The 20187-nt window shown below is 47.5% G+C and overlaps 1 protein-coding gene across 1 annotated transcript in view; it reads left to right on the forward strand.

The window, feature by feature from the left end:
• Positions 1 to 18276, forward strand: part of TSPAN6 (tetraspanin 6) — a 40203-nt gene extending 21927 nt beyond the window's left edge. The window contains exons 5-8 of the mRNA XM_063938348.1: positions 427 to 582; positions 15070 to 15153; positions 15484 to 15579; positions 15939 to 18276. Of these exons, the coding sequence (XP_063794418.1) occupies positions 427 to 582; positions 15070 to 15153; positions 15484 to 15552 (309 nt within the window). The 3' untranslated portion in view covers positions 15553 to 15579; positions 15939 to 18276. The remainder of the gene's footprint in view (positions 1 to 426; positions 583 to 15069; positions 15154 to 15483; positions 15580 to 15938) is intronic.
• Positions 18277 to 20187: the final 1911 nt, after the last annotated feature.

Below are 20187 nucleotides of genomic sequence, written 5' to 3' on the forward strand. Positions count from 1 at the left end.
TGTTTGTATATCTACTTCTGTATATGTGAGGAGAGAGAAGCATTTGATACCTTAATGACAAAATGTTTTAAATAAAATCTTCTTAATATTATCTGCCCAATATTCCCCAAAACATACCAGGCATAGTTTACCTATCCATGATTTTGGAGGATTACCCCAAGCTGATTACACCATGTATTGCCACATAGCTATGAGGTGGTCCCATCCAATCACGTCCTGCCCTTCCCGGCCGGGATCCCCCATAGTTTGTCTCTCTCCCAGCTGATGGTGATAAATGGAGTGATCGGCTAGTGTTAGTCCTCCTTAAGCTTATGCATCTTCTGTATTGGCTGGTCGGGCATGCTGCTATTTGTAGTCCCCCACCCCCTCCCCAGCTAGAAAGGCGTCACCTGATATTGGGAATAATGTGTCTTCTGTACTGTGCAGTTGCAGTGCTGCGGAGTGCAGTCCTACACTGACTGGGGCCTGAGCGCTTACTACAAAACCAGCGGGATCCCCCAGAGCTGCTGCGCCCACCCAGGAAACTGTTCGGAGACGGCGATGAAAGATATGGTGAAGGCCAGGGATGTAGTGTACACAGAGGTAAGTAATGGCTGCAGCTGATTGCTGTGAATGCTTATATATCTCTAGTCTCCCTTGTGCTGCAGTGCCGCTTCAGTCGTGTCCCCGAATTAGGCGGGACTTCACAGTGATGTCACTCAGCCAATCAGGAGCTGCCAGTAAGTGCTCCACCACCAACGCCTCAAGGAATAAGAGCCGCACAGACGTAGCTCTGCAAGCTCGCAACGACTCTGATTATCGTAACCAGTTCCGGGACCGAGATATTCCTGTTTGCGTTCAGCAAAACGAATGAGCGGAATTCACATTATTATAGAGTTAACCTTTTCCATTAGAGTCATTTTCCCATTATTAGAGATTAAACCTACCTTGAAGATATCCTTTTATTTCCTCTTGGCAACAGGCAGGATAATTATGTATAGAGGATAAAAAAAGAACAAAGTTTAAACATTTAACATGTTGTAACAAAGTATTGACCAACGAATACGGGATTTTTTTATTTCTCTATCGTCCTAGTGGATGCTGGGGTTCCTGAAAGGACCATGGGGAATAGCGGCTCCGCAGGAGACAGGGCACAAAAAGTAAAGCTTTTCCAGATCAGGTGGTGTGCACTGGCTCCTCCCCCTATGACCCTCCTCCAGACTCCAGTTAGATTTTTGTGCCCGGCCGAGAAGGGTGCAATCTAGGTGGCTCTCCTAAAGAGCTGCTTAGAGAAAGTTTAGCTTAGGTTTTTTATTTTACAGTGAGTCCTGCTGGCAACAGGATCACTGCAGCGAGGGACTGAGGGGAGAAGGAGTCAACTCACCTGCGTGCAGGATGGATTGGCTTCTTGGCTACTGGACATCAAGCTCCAGAGGGACGATCACAGGTACAGCCTGGATGGTCACCGGAGCCGCGCCGCCGGCCCCCTTGCAGATGCTGAAGTCAGAAGAGGTCCAGAATCGGCGGCTGAAGACTCCTGCAGTCTTCTAAAGGTAGCGCACAGCACTGCAGCTGTGCGCCATTTTCCTCTCAGCACACTTCACACGGCAGTCACTGAGGGTGCAGGGCGCTGGGAGGGGGGCGCCCTGGGAGGCAAATGTAACCTATATAAAGGCTAAAAATACCTCACATATAGCCCCCAGAGGCTATATGGAGATATTTAACCCCTGCCTGATTTCTCTAAATAGCGGGAGACGAGCCCGCCAGAAAAGGGGCGGGGCCTATCTCCTCAGCACACGGCGCCATTTCCTCTCACAGCTCCGCTGGTCAGGACGGCTCCCAAGTCTCTCCCCTGCACTGCACTACAGAAACAGGGTAAAACAGAGAGGGGGGGCAAATTTATGGCGATATTTTGATATAACAAAGCAGCTATAAGGGAGCACTTATTATAAGGCTATCCCTGATATATATATATAGCGCTTTTGGTGTGTGCTGGCAAACTCTCCCTCTGTCTCCCCAAAGGGCTAGTGGGTCCTGTCTTCGTTAGGAGCATTCCCTGTGTGTCTGCTGTGTGTCGGTACGTGTGTGTCGACATGTATGAGGACGATATTGGCGTGGAGGCGGAGCAATTGCCAAATATGAGGATGTCACCCCCTAGGGAGTCGACACCAGAATGGATGCCTTTATTTATGGAACTACGGGATAGTGTCAACACGCTAAAGCAGTCGTTTGACGACATGAGACGGCCGGACAATCAATTAGTGCCTGTCCAGGCGACTCAAACACCGTCAGGGGCTGTGAAACGCCCTTTGCCTCAGTCGGTCGACACAGACCCAGACACAGGCGATGACTCCAGTGGTGACGGTGACGAATCAACCGTATTTTCCAGTAGGGCCACACGTTATATGATTTTGGCAATGAAGGAGGCGTTACATTTAGCTGATACTACAGGTACCACTAAACAGGGTATTATGTGGGGTGTGAAAAAACTACCTATAGTTTTTCCTGAATCAGAAGAATTAAATGACGTGTGTAATGAAGCGTGGGTTGCCCCTGATAAAAAGCTGATAATTTCAAAGAAATTATTGGCATTATACCCTTTCCCGCCAGAGGTTAGGGAGCGCTGGGAAACACCTCCTAGGGTGGACAAGGCGCTAACACGCTTATCTAAACAAGTGGCGTTACCCTCTCCTGAGACGGCCGCACTTAAAGATCCATCAGATAGGAGGATGGAAAATATCCAAAAAAGTATATACACACATGCAGGTGTTATACTACGACCAGCTATAGCGACTGCCTGGATGTGCAGTGCTGGGGTAGTTTGGTCAGAGTCCCTGATTGAAAATATTGATACCCTGGACAGGGACAATATTTTACTGTCGTTAGAACAAATAAAGGATGCATTTCTTTATATGCGTGATGCACAGAGGGATATCTGCACACTGGCATCACGGGTAAGTGCTATGTCCATTTCGGCCAGAAGAACTTTATGGACGCGACAGTGGACAGGCGATGCGGACTCAAAACGGCATATGGAAGTTTTGCAGTATAAAGGGGAGGAGTTATTTGGAGTCGGTCTATCAGATTTGGTGGCCACGGCTACAGCCGGGAAATCCACCTTTCTACCTCAAGTCACTCCCCAACAGAAAAAGGCACCGACCTTTCAACCGCAGCCCTTTCGTTCCTTTAAAAATAAGAGAGCAAAGGGCTATTCATATCTGCCACGAGGCAGAGGTCGAGGGAAGAGACAGCAACAGGCAGCTCCTTCCCAGGAACAGAAGCCCTCCCCGGCTTCTACAAAAGCCTCAGCATGACGCTGGGGCTTCTCAAGCGGACTCGGGGACGGTGGGGGGTCGTCTCAAAAATTACAGCGCGCAGTGGGCTCACTCGCAAGTAGATCCCTGGATCCTGCAGATAATATCTCAGGGGTACAGGTTGGAATTAGAGACAGATCCACCTCGCCGTTTCCTGAAGTCTGCTTTACCAACGTCCCCCTCCGAAAGGGAGACGGTTTTGGAAGCCATTCACAAGCTGTACTCTCAGCAGGTGATAGTCAAGGTACCTCTTCTACAACAAGGGAAGGGGTATTATTCCACTCTTTTTGTGGTACCGAAGCCGGATGGCTCGGTAAGGCCTATTCTAAATCTGAAGTCCTTGAACCTGTACATAAAGAAGTTCAAGTTCAAGATGGAGTCACTCAGAGCAGTGATAGCGAACCTGGAAGAGGGGGACTTTATGGTATCCTTGGACATCAAGGATGCGTATCTCCACGTTCCAATTTACCCCTCACACCAGGGGTACCTCAGGTTCGTTGTACAAAACTGTCACTATCAGTTTCAGACGCTGCCGTTCGGATTGTCCACGGCACCTCGGGTCTTTACAAAGGTAATGGCCGAGATGATGATTCTTCTTCGAAGAAAAGGCGTATTAATTATCCCATACTTGGACGATCTCCTAATAAGGGCAAGGTCCAGAGAACAGCTAGAGATGGGATTAGCACTGTCTCAAGAAGTGCTAAAACAGCACGGGTGGATTCTGAATATTCCAAGATCCCAGTTAATGCCGACAACTCGTCTGCTGTTCCTAGGGATGATTCTGGACACGGTTCAGAAAAAGGTTTTTCTCCCGGAGGAAAAAGCCAAGGAGTTATCCGAGCTTGTCAGGAACCTCCTAAAACCAGGAAAGGTGTCTGTACATCAATGCACAAGAGTCCTGGGAAAAATGGTGGCTTCTTACGAAGCAATTCCATTCGGCAGATTCCACGCAAGAATTTTCCAAAGGGATCTGTTGGACAAATGGTCAGGGTCGCATCTTCAGATGCACCTACGGATAACCCTGTCTCCAAGGACAAGGGTGTCTCTTCTGTGGTGGTTGCAGAGTCCTCATCTATTGGAGGGCCGCAGATTCGGCATACAGGATTGGATCCTGGTGACCACGGACGCCAGCCTGAGAGGCTGGGGAGCAGTCACACAAGGAAGAAACTTCCAGGGAGTATGGACGAGCCTGGAAACGTCTCTTCACATAAACATATTGGAACTAAGAGCAATATACAATGCTCTAAGCCAGGCAGAACCTCTGCTTCAAGGAAAACCGGTGTTGATCCAGTCGGACAACATCACGGCAGTCGCCCATGTGAACAGACAGGGCGGCACAAGAAGCAGGAGTGCAATGGCAGAAGCTGCAAGGATTCTTCGCTGGGCAGAGAATCATGTGATAGCACTGTCAGCAGTGTTCATCCCGGGAGTGGACAACTGGGAAGCAGACTTCCTCAGCAGACACGATCTTCACCCGGGAGAGTGGGGACTTCATCCAGAAGTCTTCCACATGCTGGTAACCCGTTGGGAAAGACCGATGGTGGACATGATGGCGTCTCGCCTCAACAAAAAACTGGACAGGTATTGCGCCAGGTCAAGAGATCCGCAGGCAATAGCTGTGGACGCGCTGGTAACGCCTTGGGTGTACCAGTCGGTGTATGTGTTTCCTCCTCTGCCTCTCATACCAAAAGTATTGAGAATTATACGGCAAAGAGGCGTGAGAACGATACTAGTGGTTCCGGATTGGCCAAGAAGGACTTGGTACCCGGAACTTCAAGAGATGATCACGGAAGATCCGTGGCCTCTACCTCTAAGGAGGGACTTGCTTCAGCAGGGTCCCTGTCTGTTTCAAGACTTACCGCGGCTGCGTTTGACGGCATGGCGGTTGAACGCCGGATCCTAAAGGAAAAAGGCATGCCGGAAGAAGTCATTCCTACTTTGATTAAAGCGAGGAAGGAAGTAACCGTGCAACATTATCACCGAATTTGGCGAAACTATGTTGCGTGGTGCGAAGATCGGAGTGCTCCGACGGAGGAATTTCAACTGGGTCGATTCCTACATTTCCTGCAATCAGGATTGTCTATGGGTCTCAAATTGGGATCTATTAAGGTTCAAATTTCGGCCCTGTCGATTTTCTTTCAAAAAGAATTGGCTTCAGTCCCTGAAGTCCAGACCTTTGTTAAGGGAGTGCTGCATATACAGCCTCCTGTGGTGCCTCCAGTGGCACCGTGGGATCTCAATGTGGTTTTGGAATTTCTAAAATCTCATTGGTTTGAACCACTAAAAAAGGTGGATTTGAAATATCTCACATGGAAAGTGACCATGCTTCTAGCCCTGGCTTCGGCCAGGAGAGTGTCAGAACTGGCAGCTTTATCTTACAAAAGCCCATATCTGATTTTCCATTCGGACAGGGCAGAACTGCGGACTCGTCCGCATTTTCTCCCTAAGGTGGTGTCAGCATTTCATCTGAACCAGCCTATTGTAGTGCCTGCGGCTACAAGTGACTTGGAGGACTCCAAGTTACTGGACGTTGTCAGAGCATTAAAAATATATATTGCAAGGACAGCTGGAGTCAGAAAATCTGACTCGTTGTTTATATTGTATGCACCCAACAAGATGGGTGCTCCTGCGTCTAAGCAGACGATTGCTCGTTGGATCTGTAGCACAATCCAACTTGCACATTCTGTGGCAGGCCTGCCACAGCCTAAATCTGTAAAGGCCCACTCCACAAGGAAGGTGGGCTCATCTTGGGCGGCTGCCCGAGGGGTCTCGGCATTACAACTCTGCCGAGCAGCTACGTGGTCAGGGGAGAACACGTTTGTAAAATTTTACAAATTTGATACTCTGGCTAAGGAGGACCTGGAGTTCTCTCATTCGGTGCTGCAGAGTCATCCGCACTCTCCCGCCCGTTTGGGAGCTTTGGTATAATCCCCATGGTCCTTTCAGGAACCCCAGCATCCACTAGGACGATAGAGAAAATAAGATTTTACTTACCGATAAATCTATTTCTCGGAGTCCGTAGTGGATGCTGGGCGCCCATCCCAAGTGCGGATTATCTGCAATAATTGTACATAGTTATTGTTAACTAATTCGGGTTATTGTTGAAGGAAGCCATCTTTCAGAGGCTCCGCTGTTATCATACTGTTAACTGGGTTTAGATCACAAGTTGTACGGTGTGATTGGTGTGGCTGGTATGAGTCTTACCCGGGATTCAAAATCCTCCCTTATTGTGTACGCTCGTCCGGGCACAGTACCTAACTGGAGTCTGGAGGAGGGTCATAGGGGGAGGAGCCAGTGCACACCACCTGATCTGGAAAAGCTTTACTTTTTGTGCCCTGTCTCCTGCGGAGCCGCTATTCCCCATGGTCCTTTCAGGAACCCCAGCATCCACTACGGACTCCGAGAAATAGATTTATCGGTAAGTAAAATCTTATTTTCTTTTTTTTGTCTAACATGAAAGCCGGGGTATAACGTGCTTGTGGTGCGGCCAAATGACTTCGATAGTTATATTTTCAAAATAATTTGTTATAATCTCTATTTACATCCATAATGTATACGGTGTATTCTGATAAGTGCAGCTTTGTATATTATTATTATACGGCTTTCCCCTAATTCTTTATGTAAGAGTCCAATACTCAGCAATATATTGTGTGTGTGTGTATGTATCCACTCCTTGCCTCCCAGCTTTTTGTGACCCGGAGCCTTCCGTATAATTGTTTGAATCCCGCTACATTTAATCAGCGCCACTCCTAGGTACAGTTACACAAAACGTACTAAACCATCGTTTTTCTACGTTTCAGTTTTATTATACAAAACCGTCATCAGGAATAGATAGTGCAAATGATTCCTACCTTAAGTAGTATTCAAACACTCGGTGTATTGGCGCTAAAAGCGCGCCAATTTCGACCTACGCTGACGTCATCTGCGGTGGACAGCCGTCTGCCGCATCTACATCAGCGTCTGTTAAAAGAAAATAAGATTTTAAACCTACCGGTAAATCTTTTTCTCGTAGTCCTTAGAGGATGCTGGGGACTCCGTAAGGACCATGGGGATAGACGGGCTCCGCAGGAGACATGGGCACTTTAAGAAAGACTTTGGATCTGGGTGTGCACTGGCTCCTCCATCTATGCCCCTCCTCCAGACCTCAGTTAGAGAAACTGTGCCCAGAGGAGACGGACAGTACGAGGAAAGGATTTTAGTTAATCCAAGGGCAAGATTCATACCAGCCACACCAATCACACCGTACAACTTGTGATAAACTATCTAGTTAACAGTATGAAAAAATAACATAGCATCAGCCCAAAACCGATGAAACTATAACATAACCCTTATGTAAGCAAAAACTATATACAAGTCTTGCAGAAGTAGTCCGCACTTGGGACGGGCGCCCAGCAACCTCTACGGACTACGAGAAAAAGATTTACCGGTAGGTTTCAAATCTTATTTTCTCTAACGTCCTAGAGGATGCTGGGACTCCGTAAGGACCATGGGGATTATACCAAAGCTCCCAAACGGGCGGGAGAGTGCGGATGACTCTGCAGCACCGATTGAGCAAACAGGAGGTCCTCCTCAGCCAGGGTATCAAACTTGTAGAATTTTGCAAAGGTGTTTGACCCCGGCCATGTAGCAGCTCGGCACAGCTGTAGTGCCGAGACCCCTCGGGCAGCCGCCCAAGAAGAGCCCACCTTCCTAGTGGAATGGGCCCTAACCAATTGAGATAACGGCAATCCTGCCGTAGAATGCGCTTGCTGAATCGTGTTACAGATCCAGCGAGCAATTGTCTGCTTTGAAGCGGGAGCGCCAACCTTGTTGGCTGCATACAGGACAAACAGTGCTTCTGTCTTCCTGACTCTAGCCGTTCTGGCCACGTAAATTCTCAAAACCCTGACCACATCAAGGGACTCTGAATCCTCCAAGTCACGCGTAGCCACAGGCACGACAATAGGTTGGTTCATATGAAAGGACGAGACCACTTTAGGTAGGAATTGAGGACAAGTCCGCAATTCCGCCCTATCTACATGAAAAACCAGATAGGGGCTTTTATGTGATAAAGCCGCTAATTCTGAAACTCGCCTAGCCGAAGCTAAGGCTAACAACATGACCACCTTCCAAGTGAGATATTTTAACTCCACCGTTTTGAGTAGTTCAAACCAATGTGACTTAAGGAAACTTAACACCACGTTAAGGTCCCAAGGCGCCACCAGAGGTACAAAAGGAGGCTGAATATGCAGTACTCCCTTCACAAACGTCTGTACTTCTGGAAGAGAGGCCAATTCCTTTTGAAAGAAAATGGATAAGGCCGAAATCTAAACCTTAATAGATCCTAATTTTAGGCCCAAATTTACTCCAGTTTGTAGGAAGTGAAGGAAGCGGCCCAGATGGAATTCTTCCGCAGGAGCATTCCTGGCCTCACACCAAGACACATATTTTCGCCATATTCGGTGATAATGTTTCGATGTCACGTCCTTCCTAGCCTTATTAGTGTAGGAATGACCTCATCCGGAATACCTGTTTCCGCTAGGATCCGGCGTTCAAACGCAGCCGCGGTAAGTCTTGGAACAGACAGGGCCCCTGTTGCAGCAGGTCCTGTCTTAGAGAAAGAGGCCACGGATCTTCTGTGAGCATCACCTGCAGATCCGGATACCAGGTCCTTCGTGGCCAATCTGGAACAATGAGGATTGTTCTCACTCCACTTTGTCTTATTATTCTCAACACCTTGGGTATGAGAGGAAGAGGAGGAAATACACCCACGGTGTCACCAGGGCGTCCACAGCTACCGCCTGAGGATCTCTTGACCTGGCGCAATACCTTTTTAGCTTTTTGTTGAGACGGGACGCCATCATATCTATTTGGGGCAGTCCCCATGACTTGCAATCTGCGCGAAGACTTCCTGATGAAGTCCCCACTCTCCCGGATGCAGATCGTGTCTGCTGAGGAAGTCTGCTTCCCAGTTGTCCACTCCCGGAATGAACACTGCTGACCGTGCGCTTACATGATTCTCCGCCCAGCGAAGAATCCTGGCGGCTTCTGCCATTGCCACTCTGCTCCCTTGTGCTGCCTTGGCGGTTTACAAGAGCTCTTGCGGTGACCTTGTCTGACTGGATCAGAACTGGTTTGTCGCAAAGTAATGCCTCCGCTTGACGTAGGGCGTTGTATATGGCCATCAACTCCAGGACGTTGATGTGGAGACAAGTCTCTAGACTTGACCAAAGACCTTGGAAATTTCTTCCCTGTGTGACTGCTCCCCAACCTCGGAGGCTTGCGTCCGTGGTCACCAGGATCCAGTCCTGAATGCCGAACCTGCGGCCCTCTAGGAGGTGAGCACTCTGCAGCCACCACAGTAGAGATACCCTGGCTCTGGGGGACAGGGTGATCCGCTGATGAATTTGTAGATGTGACCCGGACCACTTGTCCAGTAGGTCCCATTGGAAGGTCCTCGCATGGAACCTGCCGAAGGGAATGGCTTCGTATGATGCCACCATCTTCCCCAGGACTCGAGTGCAGTGATGCACTGACACCTGTTTTGGCTTCAATAGGTTCCTGACCAGAGTCATGAGTTCCTGAGCTTTTTCCGTCGGAAGAAAAACCCTTTTCTGGTCTGTGTCCAGAATCATGCCCCAGAAGGTCAGACGAGTCGTAGGAACCAGCTGCGACTTCGGGATATTGAGAATCCAGCCGTGCTGCTGTAACACCTTCAGTGAAAGTGACACGCTGTTCAGTAATTTCTCTCGAGATCTCGCTTTTATGAGGAGATCGTCCAAGTATGGGATAATTGTGACACCTTGCTTGCGCAGGAGCACCATAATTTCCGCCATTACCTTGGTGAAATTCCTCGGGGCCGTGGAAAGCCCAAACTGCAACGTCTGAAATTGGTAATGACAATCCTGTACCGCAAATCTCAGGTACGCCTAATGAGGGGGATATATTGGAACATGAAGGTATATCCTTTATGTCTAGGGATACCATAAAATCCCCCCCTTCCAGGCTGGCGATGACCGCTCTGAGTGATTCCATCTTGAACTTGAACCTTTTCAAGTATAGGTTCAGGGATTTTAAATTTAAAATGGGTCTGACCGAACCGTCCGGTTTCGGGACCACAAACAGGGTTGAGTAATATCCCCTCCCTTGTTGCAGTAGGGGAACCTTGACCACCACCTGTTGAAGATACAATTTTTGAATCGCATTTAACACTAACTCCCTCTCTGAGGGAGAAGTCGGCAGGGCCGATTTGAAAAACCGGCGAGGGGGCACCTCTTCGAATTCCAGCTTGGATCCCTGGGAAACAATTTCTATTGCCCAGGGATCCACCTGTGAGTGAACCCAGATGTGGCTGAAAAGTCGAAGACGTGCCCCCACTGGAGCGGACTCCCTCAGGGGAGCCCCAGCGTCATGCGGTGGATTTTGCAGAGGCCGGGGAGGACTTCTGTTCCTGGGAACTAGCTGTGTTGTGCAGCTTTTTCCCTCTGCCCTTACCTCTGGCAAGAAAGGATGATCCACGTACTCTTTTGCGTTTATTGTAACGAAAGGACTGCATTTGATAATGGGGCGCTTTCTTAGATTGTGAGGGAATATTAAGGCAAAAAATTCGATTTACCTGCCGTAGCTGTGGAGACTAGGTCCGAGAGGCCTTCTCCAAATAATTCCTCACCTTTGTAAGGTAAAAACTCCATATGCCTCTTCGAGTCGGCATCACCCGTCCACTGTCGGATCCATAAGACTCGCCTAGCAGAAACAGACATAGCGTTTATTCTGGAACTCAGTAAACAAATGTCTCTTTGAGCATCCCTCATATATAACACAGCATCTTTTATATTCCCTAGGGTCATTAAAATGGTATCCTTATCTAGGGTCTCAATTTCCGCTGATAAGGAATCTGTCCATGCTGCTACAGCGCTACAGACCCAGGTCGACGCAATTGCCGGTCTGAGTATTGTACCAGAATGTGTGTAAATGGATTTCAAGGTAACCTCCTGCTTGCGGTCAGCAGGATCCTTGAGGGTAGCCGTATCTTGGGATGGCAGCGCTATCTTTTTTGATAAGCGTGTCAATACTTTGTCTACCCTAGGAGAGGATTCCCACCGTATCCTGTCCTTTGCCGGGAAAGGATACGCCATAAGAATCCTTTTGGGAACCTGCAGTCTTTCGTCTGGGGTTTCCCAAGCTTTTTTGCATAATTCGTTCAGCTCATGTGAGGATGGAAAGGTGACCTCAGGCTTTTTTCCTTTATACATGTGTACCCTCGTGTCAGGGACAGGGGGTTCCTCTGTGATATGCAAAACCTCTTTTATTGCAATAATCATATATTGAATACATTTAGCCACTCTTGGCTGTAATTTTGCATCATCGTAGTTGACACTGGAGTCTGAATCCGTGTCGGTATCTGTGTCAACTATTTGAGATAGTTGCGCTTCTGAGACCCCGAAGGTCCCGGCGACATTGGGACAGACATGGTTTGACTTCCTGACTGTTCCCTAGCTTCAGCTTTGTCTAATCTTTTGTGCAATAAATTTACATTAGCACTTAAGACATTCCACATACCCATCCAGTCAGGTGTCTGCGCTGCCGACGGAGACCTTACATTCATACACTCCCCCTTCTCCTTAGGTGAGCCTTCAACCTCATACATGTCGACACACGCGTACCGACACACCCCACACACACAGGGAAGCTCTTTTCTGAAGACCGGTTCCCCACCAGGCCCTTTGGAGAGACAGAGAGAGAGTATGCCAGCACACACCTCAGCGCTATAAGACCCAGGAAAAAACACAGAATGTTTACCCAGTAGCGCTGTTATGAATGTATATGCGCCAATTATGTGCCCCCTCCCCCACCTCTTGAAAAACCCACTGTCACCGTCAGTAAGCAGGGGAGACTCCGGGGAGCTTCCTCTCAGCGCTGTGCTGTGGAGAAATATGGCGCTGGTGAGTGCTGAGGGAGAAGCCCCGCCCCCTCGGCGGCAGGCTTCTGTCCCGCTCAAAATACTTAACATGGCGGGGGCTCTTTATATACATGTACAGTGCCCAGCTGTACATGTAAATATGTACTTTTGCCATAAGAGAGGTTTATATTGCTGCCCAGGGTGCCCCCCCCACTCCTGCACCCTGCACCTTTACAGTGACCGATGTGTGTGAGGTGAATGGGAGCAATGGCGCACAGCTTCACTGCTGTGCGTTACCTCTATGAAGATCAAGATGTCTTCTGCCGCCTCTGAAGTCTTCTTTTCTTCTCATACTCACCCGACTTCTATCTTCCGGCTCTGCGAGGAGGACGGCGGCGTGGCTCTGGGACGGACGGCGAGGGTGAGACCTGCGTACCAATCCCTCTGGAGCTAATGGTGTCCAGTAGCCTAAGATGCAGGGAGTCTGTTGCCAGCAGGCTCCCTGAAAATAAAAAACCTAACTAAAATACTTTCTTGATAGGAAACTCAGGAGAGCTCCCTGAAAGCACCCAGTCTCCACTGGGCACAGTATCAAACTGAGGTCTGGAGGAGGGGCATAGAGGGAGGAGCCAGTGCACACCCAGATCCAAAGTCTTTCTTAAAGTGCCCATGTCTCCTGCGGAGCCCGTCTATCCCCATGGTCCTTACGGAGTCCCCAGCATCCTCTAGGACGTTAGAGAAAAGTGTATATGCCATCTCCATAGAAACAATCAGATAAAGGATTTAGTATATTACATTACTCAAACTAGCAGCATTAAAACAATGTTACACAATATAAACTGAACATGTTAGCCATATAATACAATATTATTCCTCGGTGGAATGGATACTAATACATCTCTAAGTTATACATATTTACTAAAAACTGTTATAGGACAGAAATTCATTAAAACCCATTCGGTTGTAGTGTGTTTAACATATATTTCTCTGACGTCCTAGTGGATGCTGGGAACTCCGTAAGGACCATGGGGAATAGCGGGCTCCGAAGGAGGCTGGGCACTCTAGAAAGATTTCAGACTACCTGGTGTGCACTGGCTCCTCCCACTATGACCCTCCAAGCCTCAGTTAGAATTCGTGCCCGGCCGAGGTTGGATGCACACTAGGGGCTCTCCTGAGCTCTTAGAAAGAATAGACTTAGGTTTTTTATTTTCAGTGAGACCTGCTGGCAACAGGCTCACTGCAGCGAGGGACTAAGGGGAGAAGAAGCGAACTCGCCTGCTTGCAGCCGGATTGGGCTTCTTAGGCTACTGGACACCATTAGCTCCAGAGGGATCGACCGCAGGCCCAGTCCTTGGTGTTCGGTCCCGGAGCCGCGCCGCCGTCCCCCTTACAGAGCCAGAAGCAAGAAGATGGTCCGGAAAATCGGCGGCATGAAGACTCTGTCTTCACCAAGGTAGCGCACTGCAGCTGTGCGCCATTGCTCCTCTCACACTTCACACTCCGGTCACTGAGGGTGCAGGGCGCTGGGGGGGGGGGGCGCCCTGAGGCAGCAATAATAACACCTTGGCTGGCTAAAATACCTCAATATATAACCCCAGAGGCTATATATGAGGTAAATACCCCTGCCAGAATTCCATAAAAAGCGGGAGAATAGGCAGCGAAAAAGGGGCGGAGCCTATCTCCTCAGCACACTGGCGCCATTTTTCCCTCACAGCTCGGCTGGAAGGAAGCTCCCTGGCTCTTCCCTGCAATATACAGTAACCGTAAGAGGGAAAAGAGAGGGGGGGCATTAAATTTGGCAGTATATATACATATATTATATGAAAAGCAGCTATTAGGGACATAACTCAGTTAGTCCCTGTGTATATATATATATATATATATATATATATATATATATATATATAGCGCTCTGGTGTGTGCTGGCATACTCTCACTCTGTCCCCCCAAAGGGCTTTTTGTGGGTCCTGTCCTCTGTTGAGCATTCCCTGTGTGTGTGGGGTGTGTCGGTACGGCTGTGTCGACATGTTTGATGAGGATAATGAGGTGGAGGCGGAGCAGATGCATTTTGAAGGGACGTCACCCCCTGCAGGGCAGACACCCGAGTGGATGAACTTATGGAAAGAAATGAGTGCACGTATAGATTCTTTACATAAGAAATTTGACGACATGCCAAATGTGGGACAGCCGGGATCTCAGCTCGTGCCTGTCCAGGTGCCTCAGGGGTCGTCAGGGGCTCTAAAACGCCCGCTACCTCAGTTTGCAGACCCGGATGTCGACACGGATACTGATAACAGTGTCGACGACGATGAGCCAAACCTAATGCCTGTCAGGGCCATTCACTGCATGATTGAGGCAATGAAAGAGGTGTTAAACATTTCTGATTTACATCCAGGTACCACAAAAAAGGGTATTATGTTTGGGGAGAAAAAACTACCCGTAGTTTTTCCCCCATCAGATGAACTAAATTACTTACTTACTTACTTACTTACTTAATTACTTACTGGACCCAGTAAGGTCCGAAACGTCGGTGTGATGATTATGTCTATGCCACATTAAACCCTGATTGATCATATGATTCGACTGCTGAGTGCACTCTTTTCAAGATTTTTATACATTCATGGAGGAAAGACTTTTGCCCTGGACTCAATGAACTTTGAGTGACACCCCAGCAAGTGTATTTGATATGGAGAGTGCAAACAACTCTTGGTTTATATATATATATATATTAATTTTTTTTTTTTTTTCTGCACATGGATAAAAGTTTCAATTTAAAAAAATATTCTGGTGTAAATAACCCCGAACTCACAAATGGCTGTAAGTAACAAGCTCTGTAAGGAAATGTTGGGGTGAGCGCTTTGTACGTCTGCATCTTATGTCTTCTGTGTCCTGCCGCAGGGATGCATCTCTAAGGTGACCGCCGTCCTGTCGGACCGAATGGGAATTGTGGCCGGGATTTCCTTCGGAATAGCGTGTTTTCAGGTGGGGAATTGTTTCTGTGTTACTTATGCCAGAGTCTGGTAAATATCTTTGTTACTAGATCATGGCAGCGCTGGGAACTTGTACGAGTATTTGTGGCTTTTACAGCCTTGTTGATTTTTATTTTTTTTAGATCTCTACGTGGTGATAAAATTGCCATTTCTCTATACATCACATTCCAATCATCCAGTTTCTAAAGCTGTTATAAGATAGTAGTATAAAATCTAATTTGTTTATGTTCTTTGTAACTGGGCGCTGCAGATCCCTTGTGGCACCATATAAATATAGGACAATAATAATGATACCTTTTTAACATGTTATCTTCTTTTGTAGCTGGTGGGGATGTTCCTGTCCTGTTGTCTGTCTCGTTACATCACAAACAACCAATACGAGATGGTGTAAATGGGACCTGGCTTCACAAGAGTTAAGGTACGGTGTGACGGAGACTGTAATACCCTGTGCCGTCACTAGAGGGCGATATGTCAGTCTCATCATTGCTCCAGACATAAATTATACCTTGTACAGATGGGTCCACGGTTATCTTGACTAGTTTTCTGCGCCTAGGCACAACATGACTTATTAGCATAAACCCTTCATCTATTTTTCTCAGCTGCAGTACAATACAGAGAACAAGACAGCAGGAGATTAAGTCATTACAGCAGGGGATTAAGTCATTACAGGTGGGGAATAAGTCCGACTGGCCAGTCTCGGTTAATCCTATTAAAGGTCAAGATAAACGTGGACCCATCTGTATGTAATATTCTAATTCTTTATTTTTCTTATTTTAGGGAATTCTCTATGTGTGGACCCTCGGATCCTCCTCTTTCCCTCGTCTGGTTATTTAGGAGAGGCCTTTGTTTTTCTTTTATTATTACCTCATTTCTTGATGGGTGACTTTTAGGTCTGCCGTAACCTTTTCATGGCAAGACCATTTTTAAAGGATATTTAATATTGTGTTTTATAATCACAGGTGAAGAGGCTTTAAGGCACGGAGAGAGGTGGCCTGTGTCTCTCTGAAGGCTGGTGGGGCATGCTTGGACTTGTAGTTCTTTAATAACTAATGATCCATAGATTCTCCAACCCTGCTTTGACGTAATGTTAGGGACAGTGTCTGCTGCACTCGGCCTCATATAAATATGTGTTCTAGCTATCGGACATCCCGCAGATTTACAGTCTGTGTTTCTGCTGTTGGATCACTGTGCAAAATTACCCAATTATAAAGAGGTCTTCTACCAGGTTTTGTGAAATATTGGCTCCTCCTCAATTTTGTGACTCCACTCATTACAAATAGCATTAGGTGAGATAAAATATTTCCCTTCGATCTGTCAGTCCGGTGGCTCCCCCTTGTGGCCGTAACAGCCCAAGCAGGAGATCTCGCCTCTTGGTCGGAGCTTCACATTGGTGCAACATCCCAATCAGGGAACCTGCTGGGATGCTGGAGGGGAAGCAGGTACATTTTTCTTGTCTAAATTTTTTTATGATTTTTTTTGTTTTTTGCAGAATCCTTTTTTTTTTTTTTTTTTTTTCCCAATAAATGGCTACGATAGTAGTTTTCCTTTTAAGAACCTCCACTTGAAGGAAATACTCTTTAAGCATGGATCCTATTGACACTAATTAATCCTCAAACAGCCGGCTGCAGCGAAAGGTGAGGGTTCACTCGTCCTCAGGCTGAGGTTACGCCGGAGTCCCTTTTGGGATTTTGTCATATTACACCTCACACTACAACTCCTAGCGTTAAACCTGTGAATGTGAAGACGTATTAATACATTATGGGCAGGATTCAATTCTTTTCACCCCTTTCCACACCCGTTCTGTTTCTGCCCTCAGGGGCGTGGTATCATTATTTTAGCTCGCTACACCCGGAGTAGGGAGGCACCCAACCCTTTACACAGCTAAACCTGATCATTGTGGGCGCAATATGCGCGATAACTGAGATAATTTTAGAAAGGAAATTGGGCGTGATATATCGTTTGAATCCCACCCTTAGTGTAGAAGTGACACAATATTTGCTAGTCCTGTGCAAAACTGGATGACCGCTCGAGACACGGGCTGTGTCTAGGAGATTTAGGAATGATCTGGACCAAATGTATGAGCACACAGCCTGTGTGCAGAGTGTTTATCTTATAGGTCCTCCGAATTATTCACTTCCCCGATAAGTTCTGCACCAAGACAGACTGCTACGACGTAACTTTTAGTAACGAGGATTTGAGGTGGTTTGGTAGAAGATGGGGGGGAATGAAAAACAGAACCAGTTACTCTAAGGCAACATAAACCCAATACACCTTCTTAGGAGGCATCGACCGCCCTGCAACAAGAATATAGCTCAGCCGTCTCGCAGTAGTCCCGTGAAAACGTTGTTCTGGGGTGTCACTAAGCACCTTTCACCTGAGCGTTACATATGTGGCACTCTGAATATATGTAGCAGAATCACTAGATGTTCTCCTGAATTATATGAACAAACCTATATTAGTTAGGATTTCCATTGCTTACGCATGTAGCCCTTACCTTTTGTAATGTGCGTTACCCCCAAATGGTATATGTTTAAGCCCACCATCGTCTAACCCCAGCCTGCACGATTTTGGGAGGCAGTCGCTGTTAGCCATTCTTTGGCAGAGCAGGGCGCGGAAGGGAGATTCGATCAGTACAACAATGGAGTTGACCTTTGACCCTTCCCGCATCTTTCTAGGACTGATTCATGGTCTTCTAAAATCAGGAGCTCTGCAAAAGCCGTTTTATTAGAATTATATTCCTTTGTGTCTTAAATGTAGCAAGAAATAAATATATATTTTAGTAGGATCATGCTTGCGCAGCCTTCTCTATATACATATATTTTGCTGGTGGGAAACTTTGTTCCATTCTACAGTAGATATTCGCAGGAAGTCGGTGACCTGTTGTGTTTTTACGTTTTATTACCTGAACTTGTATTGTACTTTATTTTTTTTTTCTCCATAAAACTGAAAGGGAACACACCGTTTACTTAGGCGTGCGTTTAATCTTCCTGCGACTAGAACGTCAAATTGTTTATCAGTATTATATGCTGCTGTAATGTGAGATTTTCTTATCGTGTTTAGGATAACCTTGAAAATGTTTGTCTTTCGTATGCAATAAAGTTGTAATTTCTTCTAATAGGCCTGTCTGTGTTTATGATTCTCTCATAACCGGTAAATGTACGGTACATATACTGTGTCCTCATCCTCCTCTGTGTATGCGGAATTCCACACGGTCAACCACCATCTCAATCCATTGGCCTTCATGACTTTGTCCATTCATGGTTCACCTCCTACATCACCAACCTCTCTCTTCCTATCTCTATCTCCACCTCTCCTCCTCTTCCTGCTGGTGTCCCCCAACTGTCTGCTCTCAGTCCTCTTCTCTTCTCAATCTGTACCTCCACTCATGGAAACTTCATCAGCTTCTTTAGCCTTCAACACCATCTATACACTGATGAGACGACCCAAATATACCTCTCTCTCCATCCTCTCGTGCGTCTTCCACTGTCTGTCGGGCCTCTCATTCTGAATGTCCCAGCACTTTCTAAAGCTTAACATGGCTAAGACCAAACTTATTGTTTCCATCCTTCAAAGGTTTCTCTCCCCCCCCCCCCTTACCCTGTTGATAATATTAACATCACTTCTGTCATCCAAGTCTGCTACCTCAATGTTGTTCTCGACTCTGTGATTCAATTCCCACATTTAGGCCATCTCTCAATCTTACCACTTGCAGGTCTGGAACATCCCCCAGAATCTGGCCCCTTGTTACCCCCATATGCCACCAAAGCTGTCCTACAATCTCTCATGATTTCCTGCTTAGACTACTGTAACCTAATCCTCTCAGGTCTCCCCTTGGCTTACCTCTCACCACTGCAATCTATTCTTAACACTGCTGCTCGTCTCGTGTTCCTCTCACGTCATCTCCCTACCTGTCTGCTGGCCGCTTCAGGGGCTACTAATCTCCTCTCTTACAAAGCCTTAAACCAGCTCTCCTCCCCACATCCCTGACCTCATCTCTGTCCACACTCTTCCCCCCCCCTCCTCTCCTCACCGCTCCTTGTCTGACCAACGCTTCTCCTCTACCCTGGTCACTTCCCCTTGCGCTCATCTCCATGATTTTGCTAAATGTGCCACCATCCTATGGAACTCTCGCCCTCGCCCAGTCAAACTCTCAAATAGTTTCGCCAGCTTACCTTTTTATCAAAGCGTTCCAGCCTCCATGATGACACTCCTCTCCTCTACCCCTCCACCATATACCATTCCCAGTTCTCCCTGTTACCCCTTCCCCTTATTATGTAAGCTCTTATGGGTTGGGCCCTCCTTGTTTCCACCCTAGCACACTGCAGGTCACCAGTTCTCTGCTCTTGTGCATCACTCTCTTCATCAGTGACTCTGATCGCCCTTAGGTTGGGTAGAGGATCACAGAGTACTGAATCCATTCCCATCCGCAACTCACCACTGTGTGCTCCTACTAGCCCCAGTGTGTTGTCCTACCGTTGCCCCTATTTGTCCTAACCAGTCTACGGTGTGAGTTTAGCATTTAGTAATATGCACTGTACATATGCCTCGCTCTCCCATTGTGTATGGTATTCATTCTGATATCCTGTTACTGTTTTCTGTGTATACCTTGTACGGCGCTGCATATACTTTGTGGAGGCTTATTGCTAAAAGCTAGTAATATATAGGGGCTAATCCAGGTTGGATTGCAGTGTGCGATCCAACTGGAATTTTTGCTGAAAAGATGCGGGATTTTTCTGAGGAGCGGGCGCAGAAAAAGCGACCACTTCTGCCGTCAATTGGGGAAGGGGAGGGGGGGTGCGCGGCGGCGGCAACACTCCGTTTCCAGAGAGGAGATGGTGTTGTGGGGGTGGCGCGAACCGTGGGCGTGATCACGGTGTCTGCATGACGTCACACGCAGCTGCTGCGATCAGGAAACTGGCGGCGAGTCTCCTACGGCAGCAGCTAAACTGTGCCGGCAGGAGGCGCCCACAGTTTCTGCTAACAAGCATAACTTGCGAACGCTCCGCAATTTCTGCTTGCTCAACTG

The sequence above is a fragment of the Pseudophryne corroboree genome, chromosome 8 (assembly GCF_028390025.1).
Source record: "Pseudophryne corroboree isolate aPseCor3 chromosome 8, aPseCor3.hap2, whole genome shotgun sequence".
Lineage (NCBI taxonomy): Eukaryota > Metazoa > Chordata > Amphibia > Anura > Myobatrachidae > Pseudophryne > Pseudophryne corroboree.